The 20,075-nt window shown below is 35.4% G+C and overlaps 1 protein-coding gene across 3 annotated transcripts; it reads right to left on the bottom strand.

Moving 5' to 3' along the window:
• Positions 1 to 9,387: 9,387 nt before the first annotated feature.
• Positions 9,388 to 19,825, bottom strand: LOC141678315 (3beta-hydroxysteroid-dehydrogenase/decarboxylase). Of its 3 annotated transcripts, none has more exons than XM_074484601.1 (12): positions 19,420 to 19,821; positions 16,823 to 16,912; positions 16,599 to 16,732; positions 16,321 to 16,491; positions 15,819 to 15,935; positions 15,659 to 15,738; positions 14,818 to 15,016; positions 13,178 to 13,295; positions 11,528 to 11,696; positions 10,798 to 10,954; positions 10,128 to 10,194; positions 9,388 to 9,881 (listed from the first exon to the last, which is right to left on the bottom strand). In XM_074484601.1, the coding sequence occupies exons 1-12, from the start codon at positions 19,649 to 19,651 to the stop codon at positions 9,703 to 9,705; spliced, it is 1,713 nt and encodes a 570-aa protein (XP_074340702.1). In that variant the 5' UTR covers positions 19,652 to 19,821; the 3' UTR covers positions 9,388 to 9,702. The 3 variants fall into 3 exon arrangements, with proteins under 3 accessions (XP_074340702.1, XP_074340701.1, XP_074340703.1); XM_074484600.1 differs by having other exon boundaries at positions 11,528 to 11,702; positions 19,420 to 19,820; XM_074484602.1 differs by lacking the exons at positions 9,388 to 9,881; positions 10,128 to 10,194 and having other exon boundaries at positions 10,814 to 10,983; positions 11,528 to 11,702; positions 19,420 to 19,825.
• Between the last annotated feature and the right edge of the window lie 250 nt (positions 19,826 to 20,075).

The raw sequence follows: 20,075 nt of genomic DNA, 5'->3' as shown, positions 1-20,075 counted from the left end.
TCGCATTTCTCTCCATACAAGTAGTGACGCCATAACTTTAAAGCAAATACTATAGCCGCCAATTCAAGGTCATGAACTGGATATTTTTGTTCGTGAGGTTTTAGTTGTCTGGTGGCATACGCAATCACTTTGTCATGCTGCATTAACACACATCCCAATCCTTTCAGAGAAGCATCACTATAAATTACAAAGTTTCCCGTCTCATCTGGCAATGCTAACACTGGAGTCGTCACTAATCTTCGCTTTAACTCCTGGAAACTCTCTTCACACTTTTCCGTCCAAACGAACTTCTCATTCTTCCTGGTCAACTTAGTTAATGGGGATGCAATCTTTCAGAAATTCTTCACAAACCTTCGATAATATCCTGCTAATCCAAGAAAACTTCTTATTTCCATGGGTGTCTTCGGTTGCTCCCATTTTGATACGGCTTTAATATTTACCGGGTCTACTTTGATACCTTCCTTACTCACCACATGTCCAAGAAACTGTACCTCCGTCAGCCAAAACTCACACTTAGAAAACTTAGCATACAATTGCTTTTCTCTTAACTTTTGAAGGGCAATCTGCAGATGCACCGCGTGATCTTCTGGATTCTTTGAGTATATGAGGATGTCATCAATAAATACAATAATAAACTTATCTAGATACTCCTTGTATACCCTATTCATCAAATCCATGAAAGCTGCTGGCGTATTCGTCAATCCAAACGACATTACTAGAAACTCGTAATGGTCATACCTTGTTCGAAATGCAGTCTTGGGGATATCCTCGGGCTTTATCTTCAATTGGTGGTAGCCGGACCTTAAATTAATCTTTGAAAAGTAATATGCTCCCTTAAGCTGGTCAAACAAATCATCGATCCGCGACAAGGGATATTTATTCTTTATCGTCAACTTATTCAGTTCTCTGTAATCAATACACAACCTCATACTTCCATCCTTTTTCTTCACAAATAACACTGGGGCACCCCACGGGGAAACACTGGGTCGAATAACTCCTTTATCCAATAAGTCTTGAAGTTGCTTAGCCAATTCTTTCATTTTAATCGGGGCCATTCTGTATGGAGCCTTAGAAACTGGTTCAGCTCCAGGTATCAAATCAATGGAAAACTCTATCTCACGATCAGGTGGCAATCCTGGTAATTCTTCTGGAAAAACATCAGGGAATTTTCTTACTACAGGGATGTCATCCAAAATAGGGGTCTCTTTCTTCGTATCCAGTACATGAGGTAAGTACGCTTCACATCCTTGTCTCAGCAATTTTCTTGCTTGCATCACTGAGAGAAACTTCCTATCTTGCCTCTGCCCTTGGTAACTGATCCTTCTATTATTTGAGGTGTACAGAACAACTCTCTTTTTCTTACAATCAATATTTGCCCTATATCGAGATAACCAATCCATACCTAAAATAACATCAAAGTCTCCCAACTCGAAAGGTATTAAGTCAACAGGGAACATATACCTGAAATCTCTAGGGAACAACTAGGACAAAAATGTTTTACAGGTATTTTATCTTTATTATCCACTTCTATAGTTAAGGGTTCATCTAAGTCTTCTAGCATCAATTGCATCTTATTCGCACAATTGACAAATATAAAAGATTTGGACGCTCCCGAATCAAACAAAACATTAACACGTACCGAATTAAGAATAAGCGTACCTGCAACCACATCAGAATCATGAACTGGAGACTTCTGGGTCATCTTAAAAGTCCTAGCTCTCGCAGTACTAGTTGCTGGTCCTTGAGATACACTCCTTCCCGCATTACCTTGAGTCACTGACTTGCAATTCCTAGCTATGTGTCCCACTTTGCCGCAACTAAAATAAGTAACTCCTTGAATCTCAGACTTACACTCCGTGGAATAGTGACCTTTCTGTCCACACTTAAAACAATTAACATTCTCTCGGCACTGTCCACTGTGCTTTTTCCTACACGTCTTACAATCAACCATTGGCTTACTCATCCTCGTCGGGGCAGAGTTAACTGATGTTGTACCGGGCTTAACTTGGGGAAAGTTTTGCCCTTTAAACTTTATATTCTTATTTCTACCGAACCAATGCTGAAACTTCCGACTCGCTATTCCTGATTCTGATCTAGCGGGTCCACTTTCAAATTTTCTCTTCTTCTCACTCGGCTCCTTTGCAGCTAACTTCTGATCACTCTCTATCACCAGGGCAGCCTGAACTACCGAAGTATATGTCTTGAGTTGTAAGGCTACAACTCCACTTCTTATTTCTGGCTTCAACCCTTGTTGAAACCGCTTCGCTCGTTGGGCTTCTGAACTTACATATTCCGGTGCTATACGGGCCAACTCCGTAAACTTCGCTTCGTATTCCGTAACACTCCTATTTCCTTGTTTCAACTCCAAAAATTACATCTCCATTTGACTTTGGAGATAGGCTGGAAAGTATTTTTACAAAAATAATTCTGTGAATCTGGCCCAGGGAACTGGACCTTCTCCTTCTAGGGCTCGCGTAGATTCCCACCAATAATTCGAATCATTCCTCAGAAAATAACTAGCATAATCATTCTTTAAATCCTCACTCACCTTAGTGAGCGTAAACGCCTTTTCCATTTCCTTTAACCATATCCTGGCAGTAACAGGATCTACTTCTCCTTTAAACTCTGGGGGCTTCACTGCTTGAAAAGACTTAAAACTAACACCTTGATTTTCCCCTCTCATCTCATGCTGCTGTTGGATTTTAGTTGCTGCTGTTGGATTTGCTGTTGTTATTGCTGTTGCAATTGTTGCTGCTGCTGCTGGAATTGTTGTTGCTGTTGGGCCAGCTGTACAGTCTGCTGACGCAACAAGTTCATCAAATCACTCATGGAAGGATCCAATTATAATGGGGGATGAGAATATTGTCTTAGTGGCAACGCTCTCCTGATGCATGAATATAAACTGCTGGAGCAATCCATTTTCTTATATATATGACTATTATGTTTCAGGAGATGCCACTAAAGAGAAATGATACCAACTGTGACGGCCTCAACCCCGGGATCAGGAGTTGACGTCACTAAACACAATTTCCAAAAATATAAATAACAGAATTATTATTAGAATATATTAACTTGACCCCAAACCAAGATCCGATCCAGGTTCAAGTATAATTCAGGTTCTCAATAATATAAACTCTTTATTCACTATCTAAGACACACCAACTTTATTCAGCAACTCTTCAGACCTCATGGTCTGATACAAACTACCTCAGAGGAGCCAGGTCCAATAGGGGCGGGAACACGGGTCGGTCTGACTGATCTTCTAGGCATCTGCGAAATATACATGACAGTTTGCAAGGGTGAGCATAATCGCTTAGCAGTACCAAATATGAATAACAGATTAAAACAGTAAAGTAAGAATAATGGGAACAGAGCTGTAATCACGATATCAACATTTCATAATGATAATCAAAGTAACTGGATATCACTAATTAGCATGCTTTGTGAAATCAACATTATAGTGTGTTGCGTAATACCAGAGTCCAATTTTAGCATGCTAACCATTTTATAAAACCGCTGTATCAATCAATCATGCTTTCATATAATTCACAAATCCCAATCAGATACATAGCGGATATGTGAAGACAGCTGATCAGGCTATCAACACCAGACGGCTCTAACTACCATCCCATTTACCTGTTCCGGAACTCAGAGACTAGCTAGGTCTCCGACCTGCTGGACTAATCGGTTTTATATTGCGCGCAACCGAATTAGCCTCTTACGCCACCTCAATAGGCCTACTCTAGCCCCAATGTATCCCATATCTGACCGTTTTATCCAGTTTTCAAAAACACTTGTACCTATCTCATTTTCAAAATCATTTATCTAGCCGGCACACATATAAAATCCGTTTCGCAAATCATTTCATTTGAGACAGGTACCTTTCGAAGTTACTTTTCCCCAAAACAATTCGAAAACAGAAATTTTATAACTACAGGGGATACGTAACTTAAAACATTTCTGTTCCATTACGAGAATAAAACATTTAGCTATCCATATACACTGAACCATAAAAGAATGGTCAGGGGTACTTGCCTTGCAACGCTTTACAAACCCTAATAGCTTTCACGTTGACTTCGATCCTGGAACGACTCGATTGGGATCTACAATTGCAGAATACCCTAATTAGTTATGCCGACATGCTTGATATCCTCAAATCCTAATAACCCAAATTCGACACCCGACTCGTATTATTATTATACACACAAACCCGTAATCACATAGTCACATAGTCGGAAATATTGTTAGGGTGACACATAAATATATATTTTCGAACATATTTTTAGGAAATTTTGGCAGCATCTTCTTTATTTATAAGACAACCCGTCGATTGCAATCGACGTCAACAATTCTCAGCCATCCACAATATTATTTTATCCTTTTATACAACTTACACTCCAATACCAATCACAGTTAATTATTTAAGTCCGAAAATATTTTACGAAAAATCATTTTATTTATTTATAAAATTTAGGACTCAGAACATCGTCATCACCGTCCACCGTCGACTCACCGAAGTTCATCGTCAACGGCGGCACAATTTATTGGCGCCCGATATGATACGGGTTCCCAAATAAATTATACCGATTAATATTATTTCCCGCAACGAAAGTTTTAATTTCACGAATACTAATCATTTAATTTCCTGCAAAAAAGAAAATAGTAATTAAAATTATAACAGTTAGCCCACTGTTTTCAAAGCCCAGCCCAACAGTCAACCCAACTGCAAGGCCCAACAAAGAAACCAAGCAATAGAGAACAGAACGGAGCACCACACCCGCGGCCGGAACACGGCAACACACGGACGCCCACACACACCAACACACCAACACACCAACACATTCACACACACACATATTCACACACACACATATTCACACATACATACACAATCACGCACACATAAATATATATATAAAGGAATGAATCGACTGGAAATCGAACAGAAGAACCGGAAGTAATTACCGGAAGTGGAGGTCGGAGAATCACCGGGAAAAAGGAAGAAGAAAAACGGAAAGGAAATGAAGTGAATCGGAGAAGAAGAAGCCGAGAGCACAGGGCAAAGAAAAAAACAACCGAGATAAAAGAATAAGGTTGAGGGAGTGTAAGATGCTGTGAACACGTGTCCTGCAAAATTGAATACGTGTTAACTTCTTAATATAAGTTGTTAACACGTATCCCTGAATACTCAGGGGCTCGATTTTTAACCCGAATTCTTATTTTTTTACGAAACAGAATACGATTTAAATGTATCAGAAAAATCTCGAAATACTCTTAAAATTTCAGAAATTTCCCGAAGTTTACAAAAACATAATTTCAAAAATTTTTAAAACAATTCTTAAGGTACTCTTGGTAACCAGTTTTTAACAAATAATGAAATGACACGCGGTGAAACAAATCCCAAAAATTTTCAAAATAATTTTAAAATTCTTCGTATAATACGAATTTAATGAAATATAAATTTTATAATTTTTAAAGATTCCCATAATTAAATATGGATTTTAGCATTTAACACACTCAGAAAATCATTTAAAAATGAATAATTAACGAAATATTGATTTCTCAATTATATAAAGTCCTAAAAATAATTATTGAAATTATAAAATTAGAAAACCAATTTTAAAGACAACCCAAATATTTATGGAATTAAAATTACCATAAAATCACTTTTACAAGCAAAATAAATCATGTAACTCACTAATAAATCTCACAATTCAATCCCACTTATCAACAAATCATAATTAATTAAATAATAATCAATAACCGCTGCCAAAAACCATTATACACATTTTATTTATTTACTTTAACCTTTATTACACTTCCAAATAAAATAGAATTAAAATAAAAATACACGAGTCGTTATATCTGGCACTGGGTGTGGCTTCCCCACACGCATCCGTGCAATGTCTAAGTACCACTGCATATAACATGTGTCATCAACTGAGTCGGGCTGCTAAGCCACTACAACCTCCGGGTGATGACTAAAATGGGTCCACTCACCAATCTCAGCAAACCATGTACCCACCAGTCATATGGATTGAACGAAATCATAGGCTTCCTATACTCTGTCATGTTAACCGGTGATCGTGGGATACCCTATCTCAACCCGAACTGTCTCATCACCCTATCAGAATGCTAATACTCAACAACATCATAACATAGCACTGGAACCCTAGAAAGACCAAATAAATGAGCCTCCCAATACTCAGTAGATACATCATGATCCCCATCTGAATCCTCCTTCTCCTCGTGAAAGTGAGCATACGACATTCACGCCACAATATCAGGTGCAACTCCGTCAAACTCGCCTCTATAATGTGGCAAACTATGATGATGCGTCAATCTATTATCACGCTTACCACTACCTCGTTCCCTCATAATAACAATCCCATCTTCAGGAACATCCTCATCCATAGCATCGTCAAGAACATCATCAGCCTGCCCCTTACTCTTCCCTCCGTTTCCCCTACCCTTACCCTTAACCTCCTTCACCTCCGTCCCCTTCTTCCCACTAACCTGCTTCCCTTTCACTTCCTTCCTCTTTTCCCCTTCTTCCCCTTAGGCTCCTCCTCCGCCTCCTTCTCCTCAGCAACCACCTCATCAACCGGCCTAGCCCAGAACTCAGCAACTGGATATGAATCTCTGGTAGGATCAGGAAGAGGTCTCTCAATCAAGAACCGCTCATATGCCCACAACTACAACAACCACGTACAACAATCAATCATCTTCGCCCCCTTCTCTGCTACATGCCCCAACCCCCTATAAATATGAAAGAACCGCAGAACCCCAGGACCATGTATGCACACCCCTAAGAAAGCGAAGGTGTCTAATGTACCTCGAGTGCACCACATTCCTACTACTGGTAGGAAACATAACAGAACCAATAACCATGAGCAAATATGCATGTGTGTGGATAGCAATCCTCCTCGGATCAGGACCCGAATCATCTTTCCCATATTTCTGATACAACCATGTATACTTTATGTCGGCTCTGTCCCATGCCACCTTCACCTCCTCTTCATCCAGCGGCTCAAACCAATGTCTCGTAAAGTACCCCAACCCACTCTCAAGATCGTCGCCAACTATCGGAAGTCCAGCAACCGGTAAACCCAAGATATAGCCAACATCCTCCAGAGTCACTGTCATTTCCCCGTGTCTCATGAAGAAGGTGTTGGTCTCGGGACACCACCTCTCCACAAGTGTCGTGACAAGCCTCACATCATTCTGCAAAACCACACCCGGATTTACAAACACACCAAAACCAATGCTATGCAACAAGTCCTTCTGAGGATCAGACAAAACCCGACTACGTATATTCCTGTTCCCACAATAACACTCCAAAAGACCCCGGTCATGTCCCTCCCAAACATTGGAACTCACATGATACTCGTTATTAAAGATAACGGTATGACTAACTGGACCAGGCAATATGTTATCCATCCTGAAACAATAAACATAAAAATAATTCAATAAACTAAACATAAACCATATAATCCACAATTTGTATGTATAAGTTATCCCAACGACAATAGTACAAAACCAATCTGAATCATACAGACAAAACTATGAATATTCTATTCAACAATTTAACCACTTTCACAAATAACGTTCATCTCCCTAGAGAATAACACAATCATAGTTTACACATATTCATACAAATTCGAATTCGATATAGTAGTAGAATAACTATTATAATCGCAACTCAATTAGAATTAAACAATCAGTAAATCACAAATTCGAATTACTTGTATCGACAAATCATAGACCCACTCACGTAAACTATTTGGGCTTTTACATGAACTACCATTTGTTAATTACAACAATTAGCTGATATAATCAATAGAATTTATACATTAAATTCTATTTTGGGTGAAGAACGCCAGAAATCGCCTTTAAATCGCCATTTTTCTTGTTTTTGTGTTTGTATCTATATAACTTTAAGTAGAGAACAGGTCAAAATTAGGTTTATTCGTTCTCCAGGCCTTCCGCGTGCATATTCGTTTCATTTCTGATTCCACGTATATTTTGCAGGGAAAGGGACTACTTCCGCGGATATTTTGCGCGGAGCAGGTAATTTTGTTTTAAAATCATGGTCGTTGAATTGTTAGGAAGCAGTGTGTTGTGTTGGATAAATGTTCCCCGACATTGTCAGGGAATAGTAATGACTATAACCATTTTTATAATTTGATATAAAAAAAAAGCATTTTAATGCTAAAATATGATTTTAATTTCAATGCTGGTTATATTTTACAACCAAATATTTATATATTTAGTGAAATTTTGTCTATCTTCTAAATTCATCTAAAGCAAATTAACATATATTTCATTTATAATTATTTTATGATGTGAAAGGATAGATATAGCTATTTTTAGTCTTAAATATAAGATCAATTATCCAATTATACATATATAAAATCTCGTATAATTGTGTATTGAAGTAGATTTTTTTTACCTTGATCCTATATTTGAGTTATAAGATTAATTACAGTTATGCATTGACTGGCTCTCAATATCAGTGTGCCCGGGTAAAAAAGTCGGTATGGTTGGCTTCTTCTTAAAGTTTTCATTCATGTAGTCACGCCTCCCAACAACAGAGTCAATGATGCTTAATGCTGCTCCCCCACACTGGTAAAGCCTTCTAGCAGATGGATTACAGTTTATAAGTTTTTAATGTGTTTTGACTGAATAGTATTTATTTTATAGTAAATAATTGAATTATTTTAAAATTTGTTGATATACATGTTCTTTTTAATAATTGAAAACTTGATTTTTTACCTCTAATTCTTTTGTATATATTTATATGTAAAATGTTACAAACTGAAACATTTGTAAGCTTTTGTTTTCTTTACGAAATAAGATAAACCAGTTAAAGAAGTATAACAAATGCAAGAAATGCAAGTTAAGAGAGATAATTCTTTATAAAATGTGGATAACTTTGCAGTGAAAAACACCAATGGTTGGTAGTGACTTGGTAATTAATGAAAAAGTCTGCCAAGATTTACTCCGGTTAGAATGGACCACTTTTTACAAAACTTTCCCTATTATAATTTTAACCAAACTTGTTCAAAATGTTAATTTTTATAAAAAAATTAAATAAGTGATGGAAAAGGGAATTACGGAGTTGATAATTCATTCTATTTATTCATATTGAGAGGAAGCATATATCAGTTTCGAGTCTCCACAATGAAAAGTATAAAAATAGGGGACGGAACCATTCTTTCGATCTATAAATATCTTTACTGTGATCGAGAAACATCCATTCTTTTAATTAGTTACTCCTTTGCTGTGATAGAGGCTTAGAGGGGCCACTATTTATCTAAAATAATTGTTTTAGCTTCCTTGCTCCCTACAAAACATACTGTGTTATAGTGTTGTTGACACTTTGAATCAGAAAAGTTAACACATAAAAAATTCCTTTAGGCTTCATCAAGCAGTGGCAAATTAGACAATAACACTGTATTACAACTAATATAGCTATTGTCTCGTGTCCGCTATCACCCCTACAACTATAAGATAATTTCTACTAATGTATCAGTGGCCTCAACTATCAGAGTTTGTGAAGATAGTCACACCTAACAACTTCTGCTACCCTACAATACTAGCACTGGTTCATACAACAAAAAGTTCAGCTATCTGGTAACATATTTACAGTTGCATAGAATGCCAGTTACATTTCATCTTTCGAATGTGCAGGACCCTCGTCTAATCGTCTTCATGCAAAATTTCATCAGTACCAAGTAATGATGCTAGTGGAACAGGTAGGTTTTTTAGCAGGAATCCCATGACTGCCCTTGTAAATATCAACAATATCTCTGCTATTCCATCAATCTCCTCTTCATATTGCTCATAGACAAAGAACAAAGTGAATGCAAGGACAATTGCTGTATTTCATTTTGTAAGGTATGTCAGATATGATTGAAGCTAACAGGACGGAAGCAAATAAAAGGAAAGAACAGAAGGATTACGGATCAAAAAATACTTCAGACGTCCGAACATTAAATGATAGTTAAGCGAGTCTCTTACAAATTCAAATTGAAGACAATTACAAGTCATGAAATATAGTTGACTACGCAGGGTTCATGTCCTTATTTGAATGTAATGAAATCTCCAGGAAATATATTGCTTACCTACACCGATAGATGCTGTCAAGGACTGAAACACATACCACTTGAACAAGCACAACAAAGCTAGAACCTGTACTAGTCAAGTGGCCAAATATTAGAACTCCCAATAAGTTGAAGGTATGATGAGGAACGAGAATAAAGAATTAATATATATGTTATTCATTAGTTTATATTTATTTAGTATAAAGATATATAATGTATTTATCTATACGTTTTATATGCGGGGCTAGTAGTTTATTAGTTATGTGGCTTATTTATAATAAAGCCCAATTGTTACAAGTCTTAGTCCATTAGGTTATTTATTAGGGTTTATATTCTTTATATAAGTATTGTAATCCCCACATTATTACTTAGCTTTGATTATACACTTTCTCGGGAATAATACTGAATAAATATACTTGGGAAACATATAGACTACAAAAATAGTAGCAGCAAATATATGAAAGCATAACTATTTGTAAGCAACAATAATGAAGTACTAAATTGAGCATTATAAAGCCTCAATCAAACAGTACTCAACATTTACAGATCAAAGATTGCTTTGTTAATGTATAATTACTGACCAACCTCAGTGATAAACTGATATACAAAATCACCGGAAACATTAATAAAATTATTGCATGCCTTACATTAGACTATTGCTAGTCATTATTAAGGGAAAACAATTGCATACCTTAAAAAATGTATTCCAGTCTTGTCCACGATCCAGTAATCTAATTACATCAGCCGTTCTTTTCCAAATATGTGCTAGAGCTGCAGAGAACCTTTTTATATCCATTTCTGAAATCTTAAAAGAAGAAGCTGACATCTTCGGAAAGTTTACACCAGATCTGTTGCAAAGGCATCACAATAAATAAACCTGAAATAATTGTGGAGAGGACGTGTCTCAATTACTAAAAAGTGTACATGTTAAGTTGAAAAAATTTGAAACCTTGACTTTGGTGCATAAAGTAGGTACAGTTAGTTCCTTACTACAAAATATAGATATTCTAATGTGTTGCAAGGTATCATCGAAATTTATATATACTCAATTGATGTATATTTCACTATTTTTTCCGGTAAAATGACATAATCATCAGCTTTTGTGCTTTGTACTTGCCAATGTTACCTTTCCATATAAGAAATATACAAGATTTGCACATACATTTGAACTACAAAATAATCACATATACAGAATTTTTAAATTCTTCGCTTTTTGAAAGGCAGTAGTCATCATCTAATTTCAAGAGACACGTAGTAGCAACTTATTCACATTCCTTCTACTTACTGGCTAAATGTAATGTGTTTCAAACGTGATGAGTTTGCATTCAAGTGTAATAATTAATGCAAGACTTTAATGTATCTTAAGATGATGTGTTTAGTAGCATTCATGTGTAATAATTAATGCTTTGATATGTACTTACATATTTGAAGGCAGTTCACGATATGCATAAAGAATAAATGTAACAAACACTAGAAGTTGGGCAACAGATGAGATGAAAGGATTTCCGCCAAGAAAAATCCAGTAGTACACCAGAACAAGCATGGAAAAATATGCAAATGATTTCCTCTCATCTCTCCAAAGCAAAATATCTGCAACTGCAGTAAAAATGCATTAATATATTAACATTCTAAGAGAATTACTTGAAAAAGAAAGCAAAGTATATTAGAATTTAGACATGCAAACAACATTAACATTGTATATTTAGATAAACATTTTGCAGGGGATCATCCGAAACTTTCGTTTGACCCATTGTTTAGATTACCTCCTCTGACAAATCTGCTAGAACCAAAGTCACAAAGACCTAAGGTTTAATCATAATTTCTGTGTGTACACAGTGTCAATTGTGATTTGTGAGGGAGAAGGTTAACAATGATCCGTAAAAACACCACTCTATGTGACATTCTTCGATAAAATGTCTATAGTTGAACAATGTTATTGTGGCATGTACCTTACTGATGAACATGGTTATAAAGGCGCCAAGTCAAGTCCCAACACCCAAGTACCTTCGAGATGACTAACCGACAAGTAATCCAACTAGCCGTACAAAGTCAAAAAATCATTCATTCACATATATTTACTGTATTTAGTATAAAAATAACTAAACACATATCAACTTCACAGTTCAAATCGAAAGTAACATCTTAAAAAGTTTAAATACTAAGAATCAAGCATGTCCAAGCATTTACAAAGATAATTGACGAGTAAACTCTATTTTGAATTGGCTTTTGGGAAAAGTGGTAATAAAGTTAAGACAAACTGATTTGTCTATATAAGTTGTATTAAAAATAAATACAAACAATCTTTTTGTCTATAAAAGAGGAAGAAAGAGAAAGTAATGAAGTGAATAAAAAGTTTCTATGTACAAGGATGAATATAGTAGATACTACAGATATAGATTATATGCTATATAGATATAGATACTATATAAAAATAAATAAATAATTACATATATATATATAGATATAGATGTATATCACACATGTATAAAGAAGGGCTTAGTAGACAAAGAGACGCGGTTGATATACATATAAGGACAAGAGGAAGACCAGAGTGCATTTAAGAACTTAGAGGAGAAGAGGTGAACTGCAGGACAAGAGGAAAGCCGTCCAAACTGCGTATCTGTTCTTATGAATGTGGTACCGGGTCGAGTTCCTGGTGAAACCCATGGACACCGTGAACAACAAGTTGCTGCTCGACTTATTCTACAATACTAATACTGCCTGGAGTCGATCGACCACTAGTCGTCTTCTTGATAACCATGCTAGATGAAAATTGTGCAAGTGGACATATGCTAGAAAAAACATATCATGGCCAATACTAGTATATCAAAATGACATTAAGAATGAGTGAACTTGCAGACATAACATAAAGTTTGTCACAAACTAATACTCCTAGATGATTCCAAGAAATGCTCATCAAGGTGAAATTTGCATGACATGCTGAAAACTTGTAGAAGCAAATAAGACTAATTTTTACTCTGCTTAGTATACACATGACTCCTATGACAGGAGTTTCACGATATTACTGTTACAGATTTTATATAAATGCACATCAGGAAATAAGTTCCAACCTTTGCCACCACCTAGTAGCTTGTCTGCCTTTGATTGCTCATCAAAGTCTCTATACATCCTATAAGATGAGGCTGCCATGAAATTAGAGAACGACTGAACCGTTAGTGCAACTCCCTCCTGCATGTTTCACAATAAATAAAGCACAAGTAAAAGAAATAATCAGAATTGTCATAACTATATCCATTCAAATTAATTTAACAGCAGAATATCAACTTATTTACTCCAAGAAAAGAAGTAATCAATGAATGGCTTTAGTGAGAACTAAGTGCATTTAAACTCAAACTCAGTGCAGCATTCATAATTGCACGGACAACCATGATGCCACAATGAGAAAAGTACCGGCAGTCTCACATGTATTAAACCTTCCATCAGTCAAATTTGAAAATCAGACCTACCACAGTAAAGGTGAATTACCAAAACCATATGACATATATGGATATATTTTCCTTTCGGCAAACATACATAAATAACATCATGTGCTGAACGATTATGTTATGCTTCCAATTCTAGAAGGTCAAGCTGTTGTACCATTGATACTGCAAATAAAGGTAGACTTTGTCTGCATGCATATATTTATATATATAGGCACATAGCACCTTACAGGTGATTCCAACATTGACACTACTATAATACAAGAACAAAGAGAACTACATCAAATTTAGAAAATGGAAGGCACTTGGTTAACATCAAAACATATAGAATCCAGTAAAAGGATAAAAGAAAGTAAAAGTGAAACATGAAAAAATTATGAAGTCTACGGGAATTATTTAAAATAGAGTTATTTGCAAAATGCATCCCTGTGGTTTGGCCAAAATGCATTTTTTTACCTATACTTTAAATAACTGCACTTTGCATCCCCTTACTATTTCGGCGCGACAAATTGCACCCTTTTCGTTAATTTTGTTAAAATTTTCAGGGGTATTTTAGGAAATGTAAATATTAAATTATTTTCAGATCTTTATTTAAGGTTTATAACCCTCTAAACGATACATTCTGAAAAAATTTAAAGAACGGAAGTTGTAGAGAATAAAAAGATCTTCTCGAAATAAAAAGGTTCAAAATTAAAATATTTTTTTTATAATTATTTTTAATAAATTCAATAAGTATATATTTTATTTAATTTTGGCTTCGTAAATTTTTTGATAATTTTGAATGTTATTGTTTTGAAAAGATTTTTTCGTTCTCTATAATTTTCGTTCTTTAAATTTTTTCGAAAAGTATCATTTAGAGGGTCAAAAAACTTAAATAATGATCTAATTATAATTAAATATTTTAATTTCCTAAAATGCCCCTGAGAATTTTAACAAATTTAACGAAAAGAGTGCAATTTGTCGCGCCGAAATAGTAAGGGGATGCAAAGTGCAGTTATGTAAAGTATAGGTAAAAAAATACATTTTGGCCAAACCACGGGGATGCATTTTGCAAATAACTCTTTAAAATATATGTTCAAATCTTTGTAAAGCTTTGTCAAAAGACTTCTTGTAGGCTCAAAGCGATATGCCTCTGTTAAACAACTGACATGATGTTATAAGTAATATTCCTGAAGAAGGTTAAATTGTCCGCTAACATGTGTATCCACCGGTTGCAAAGCCAAGAGAAACAAGTTAGCATATGGTTCTGTAAAATCTGTAAAGCTTACTTCCATTGAGACTATCGGCGAGTATCCAATATGCTTCTGTGCTGCAGAGCAGTTGAATGTTTTGGTGGATGCGGCTAAGCGAACAACATTTTGAATGCCCTTTAAGTGTCTCAGCTTAATGGAGTTCAGCTGTGTGTGCACCCATTTAACATACAGAAAGATATACTTGAACATCATGGCATGAAGCTGTATCATAGATCTGTAATCAGATATAGATGCAAACTCCAATTTAGAAAGAAAATTTAAATAGACCGAGTAGTATTACAAGGACTCTTTTCAACAGGTACATGTTTAGGCACACAGAAAGTAGAATAACATGAATTTCTAGCACGCGGAAATCAAAGTAAAATCGTGCATGAACATTGAGAATAGTCCGTCATTTATAGCTACTCAGACAGAGATGAAATAACAAGTTTATATTACTGAGTAACACCAAACATGAAAATATTTTTAAGCCAGTGAAAGCACGAGAGCACCGGAGTTAAGAAAGAGAACATGTAATAAAATTCAAGCTATCCACATCATTAAAATATACAACCAAAAAGAAGATCTGCCACGAGAAACTTCCCAAGAATCACCGTACTATATGTTAAAGAGGAAGTAGTAGACGTGACAGCTACATTTAAAACACAAAAAATGATAACAAATCAAAAATTAAAGTTTGGGGGGGGACACAAAAACGATGCATCAACTGCAGCCACCCCAATTTTTTATACTCCAACTAGTTCAAACAATAACGTGCTCCACTCAAGTCCACCAACGCAAGTATGTCTGATCTATATTTACCATGCGAATATCCTAAAATGTCTCGTGCACTACAAAAGAAAAATTATTTGTTTACCTTCGGTACCCCAAGCCCTCTGTAATGAGATAGACAAAATCCCAGAACCTCGTTGGCTCTAAATTAGTGACAAAAAAAGCCTATGAAACATTGCATACCATTAACGTCAGTTTAACACAAAAAAAATATCTAATTCAAGATCCACAGGCACTAACAATACCTTTCCAGATACAGTAACCATCTGGGAACCTAATGCTTCTTCGGCACAGACAAGGGCATGTGCAACATTCTCCACATATGTAAAATCAGAAATCCGTTCACCACATCCTATAATGTACTGAAAAGAAAAAGAATATCACTTAATCGGATAATGCACTATGATGCGAGTAAGAAAATAGCATTTACTCAAAGAAGTTAAAAATCAGGACATTCTATGTAAGATAAAAGTCAATGTATACAAAGGCAGGCAATTAAGATGAAAACATAAACCCCCTAAACAGTTTCTTGTATTTTGGTAATAAAGAAACTTCATAAATACTGCTGCACAAATACAAGAAAATATATTGACTTACCTATGCAGTAAAGTATATAACTTACTGGTAATAATACAATATAAACTGAGACTTCAAAAATACTGCAGAGCCGTCATAATTTTAATTAACTTCATTTAGTTGTTACCAAATATAAACAAACGATAAACAAAAAGAAGTATGATGAAATACCTTGGCCCATCTAGATTTTGCTATATCTATTACAGATGGCACAAGTTGCTTTTCTCCAGGTCCAAAGACATTGCAAGGACGAAGAGCACATGTTAGAAGGCCATCAATATCATTAGCAAAGAGGACAAGAGCCTCTGCCTGGGCCCTAAGGTCAGTGCATATGTTCTCAAACTGTATTAAAGCAACCATATCTTAGAAAGAACGGAACAAGAAAGAAAATGACAACATTCAGAACCTGTGCATACACATGAAGCAGATCAAGTTTAATATAGACATACTTTGCAAGCATATGGGAGTGACTCGTCTCCATTGTCTATATCATGTGACCCATCAAAAACAACATCTGCGGTACTTTGGTAGACAAGTCTTTTGACTTTGCACTCCCGACAAGCATTTACAACATTTTTCGCTCCTGCAAAGGTCAAAACTATACCATTGATGTGTTCTTCAAAGGAATTGAGAGCAAGAAAGTTTTAATTGGTAGAACAAAGAAGGTATGTACCTTGAACAATGAGTGTGTAAGAGAGAAAGAAATCATTACTATATGAATCCACATCATCCACATAAAATACAACGGATGAGCCATCGATAGCTGCAAGGACATCATCATACTATTAGTTCAGGGCTCCGCTATACATTGCATTATATATAAGAATTTTCTATATGCACAACGAAATGGTAGAGGATGATAATAAAAGGCTCATAATCTATTTGTGAGCAACATGAAATTGCGAAGATATGACAGATTTTTCAAGGCTGAAATATGCATTATTTTATTAAATTTGCAAGCTTCTCATTAGAGAATTTAAGAAGTACATCAACTAGAAAGATGTCTTAATATCTCTTAAAAAAATCTGACTGAAACAATAAAATTAAAAGTAATATTCTTTAAAAGTAATTAGTAATCTACTACTCCCTCCGTCCCACCCAATTCTTTACATTGGGTTTGGGCACGGAGGTTAAGAAAAAGTATAAATTAGAATGAAAAGTAAGAAAAGAAAAAGTGAGTAAGGTGGGACCAATGAATATTTAATGAATATTTAATGTATAAAGTGATTTATATATTATAAACTTTTACAACTTTTGGAAACATTTATAATGCAAAGAAATGAGAGGGACATCCAAAAAAGGAAAGTGTAAAGAAATAGATGGGAGTTGGGACAAAGGGAATAATATTTGCGGCCGCAAAGTTCTGTCCAGTTCACTCCAAAACGTAATAAGAGCACACTCACTCACTCAGGCAAGTAGTCTGGTAGGGAACGAAAGTGATCATAAAGGAGTAATTTATAGATATTATTAATTAGTTTAAATATATTTGGCGTAGAGGGAAACATTGTCTATATATGTTTTATATGTGGGGCTTGGATTAATGAACATATAGTTTTCTTTGAAATTTTTGGTGGTGATCAATTGTCTTTTGGGAATTATTTGGAGTAGTGACTGAATTGCAATTCAATCTACCAAATTGTTTGACTATCTTTTCCTTCAACTAATTGTCCTGCATCATAGTCCCTTAAAAATTCTAATTTATTTAAGTTACGCTTGAAAGTTGAAACCAAGATGTTCTACAATTGCAAATTAGCGGTAGAAAATATGGTTGAAAAAAGAACAATAAGTTTATCTGCTCCACAATGATCTCACACCCTAAATGCTTAAGCACTGAAACATTTCAAGATCCTTTTTCTTTTTAAATAAGTCTTCAACCTTTTACATCACATACGAAGATCAAAACTTGCTAAAAAAGTACTAGTAGATAATATTTCTTATATTAGCAACCTGTACGGTTATTTGCTATATCTCGTTAACAAGTTCCTCAGGCATTATTAAGATATCCTAATATACTAACTTACGACATACAAATTGCGGGAATATGAGCATCAAACTACTTTTAAATTCAACACCACCGCCACTATAAGAATCAAACTACTCCAAGTTCAACAGCACCTTCACTATTATCATGTCACAATACACACTACTTACATATTGTAATTAGCTGTTCTTAACTCTTTTAACAAATAGCTTTTCTAGCAATTCTCTTTGGGAAAACACTTCATATACAAAACAAAAGGAAATCTGAGAGACTGTTTAATATATCAATAACTATAAAACTATAATTATAAATGACGGAAGATACACTATAATAACAAGACCGATAAAGGTACATTAGCTGGTGACAAACATGCTTCCGCAGCATCAATCGATCAATTCAGGTTAACTGACACTCTAAATGCAATTGCTGATATTGCTAGCATCAAACTGTTTGGAGTTAACCAAATAGACACCTCAAGTACAAGCATATTCAATGCACTGTAATTCTGTAAAAAATTTTGGTAAACTATTACAAAAGTATAGCTGCTTTTTCCTTTTAAGAATAAATTTGTATTCAGTGATTGCTTCTAGTGAAAACCTCGTATTTCTAAACATCAAGAAGAAAGAAACTGATACTCAAAACATGCACACACATTATTAATTTTGTTAATATTCGTGTCAACTCAATTTCAAGTAATAATTTCTTTCTATCCTAACTTACAGAGAAAATTTAAGGCGATTCGCAAAACGAAGAAAAATACATACAGTACTAAAGTAGCAACGCATTTTAAAAACAATCCTTACATTCCAGCCCTAGCTGAAATTGAAGCAACAACAGTGAGTGCTTAAAACAAAAGCACACACCTATATACCCAAACGAGTGTGCACAAAGGCGCGCTCACATACACATACAAACATATGCGTATGTACATTACAACAATAGTTACACATTTTAAAATATTCTGACCATTACCGAAAGTAAAACTACAACCACAGGTTCTAAAACAAATTAACATCTGTAGTTGCATATACAGAACACTTGAATTAAATTACACACACCTATAAACACACACACCAGAGAGAGAGAGGGAGAGAGAGGGAGAGAGAGGGAGAGGGAGAGAGAGAGAGCAATAATTACACAAATTTGAAACATTCCAGCCCTAATTGAAACTAAAAGTAAACAGAAAGTAATGAATGCCGTTCTAATTATCAATAGAATACAATAAGTAAAATCAATTGAAAGCTGCATTTACAAACACAGAGCAATTGAAGTGAAATACAGTGATATACCTGTGATTAATTGCTCAATAGTGCGTAGATCAACGGAGAAATAGGAAGCGCGGCCATCAGAGATGGATTTAGAGAGAAGCGAGTCGCGATCGTCGAGATCGAGTCTCTGAGCGGAATCGGCAACTCGGACGATCCAATGATCGAGTGATAAGAGACGGGAGACGAGTGATTTTCCGACGAAACTCCGGCCACCGAGTACAACGCAGGTTCTTAATTGGCCTCCGATCGGCATCTCTACAGCCAAGTTGTTGAGGAGAGAGGAGAGAGGAAAGAGGTGTATATGTATATGTGTATGTATAGAATGAGGAGAAGGTGGAGTATTAACAACTCTGAGACAAACAGAACCAGCGCACCACTATAGACTATAGTGCTGCTTGGCTTGGCGCCCAAAATAAGATAAATCAAGTGCCTGGTAGGGTCCCTAATTTACAAATACTCTTAGGAGTGCTTGTGTTTTCTATTTTTTAATCTCACACTCTTTTGGTGAAAAGTAGATCTTCATATGTCACCTTTATTGAATTAATTCTATCTTATTTTTATTTTCATATTATTTGATTGATAATATTTGGTAAAAAAATTGGAGTGTCTTGCTATAAAGCGTTATAAGCTCTTTAATCACAAGAGATTTTTTCATTTTCCCCCAAATTTTTCACCAG

The sequence above is a fragment of the Apium graveolens genome, chromosome 8, assembly GCF_009905375.1.
Source record: "Apium graveolens cultivar Ventura chromosome 8, ASM990537v1, whole genome shotgun sequence".
Lineage (NCBI taxonomy): Eukaryota > Viridiplantae > Streptophyta > Magnoliopsida > Apiales > Apiaceae > Apium > Apium graveolens.
This window is presented reverse-complemented; position numbering and strand designations above follow the sequence as displayed.

What these genes read in the sequence shown, in the direction of transcription:
- LOC141678315 (XM_074484600.1), bottom strand. Translation starts at nt 19,651, where the DNA reads ATGCCGATCGGAGGCCAATTAAGAACCTGCGTTGTACTCGGTGGCCGG. An exon ending in TTACACACTCATTGTTCAAG is followed by an intron (nt 16,733 to 16,822) that starts GTACATACCTTC and finishes TGACCTTTGCAG; the next exon opens with GAGCGAAAAATGTTGTAAAT. An exon ending in GACAGCATCTATCGGTGTAG is followed by an intron (nt 9,882 to 10,127) that starts GTAAGCAATATA and finishes AATGAAATACAG; the next exon opens with CAATTGTCCTTGCATTCACT.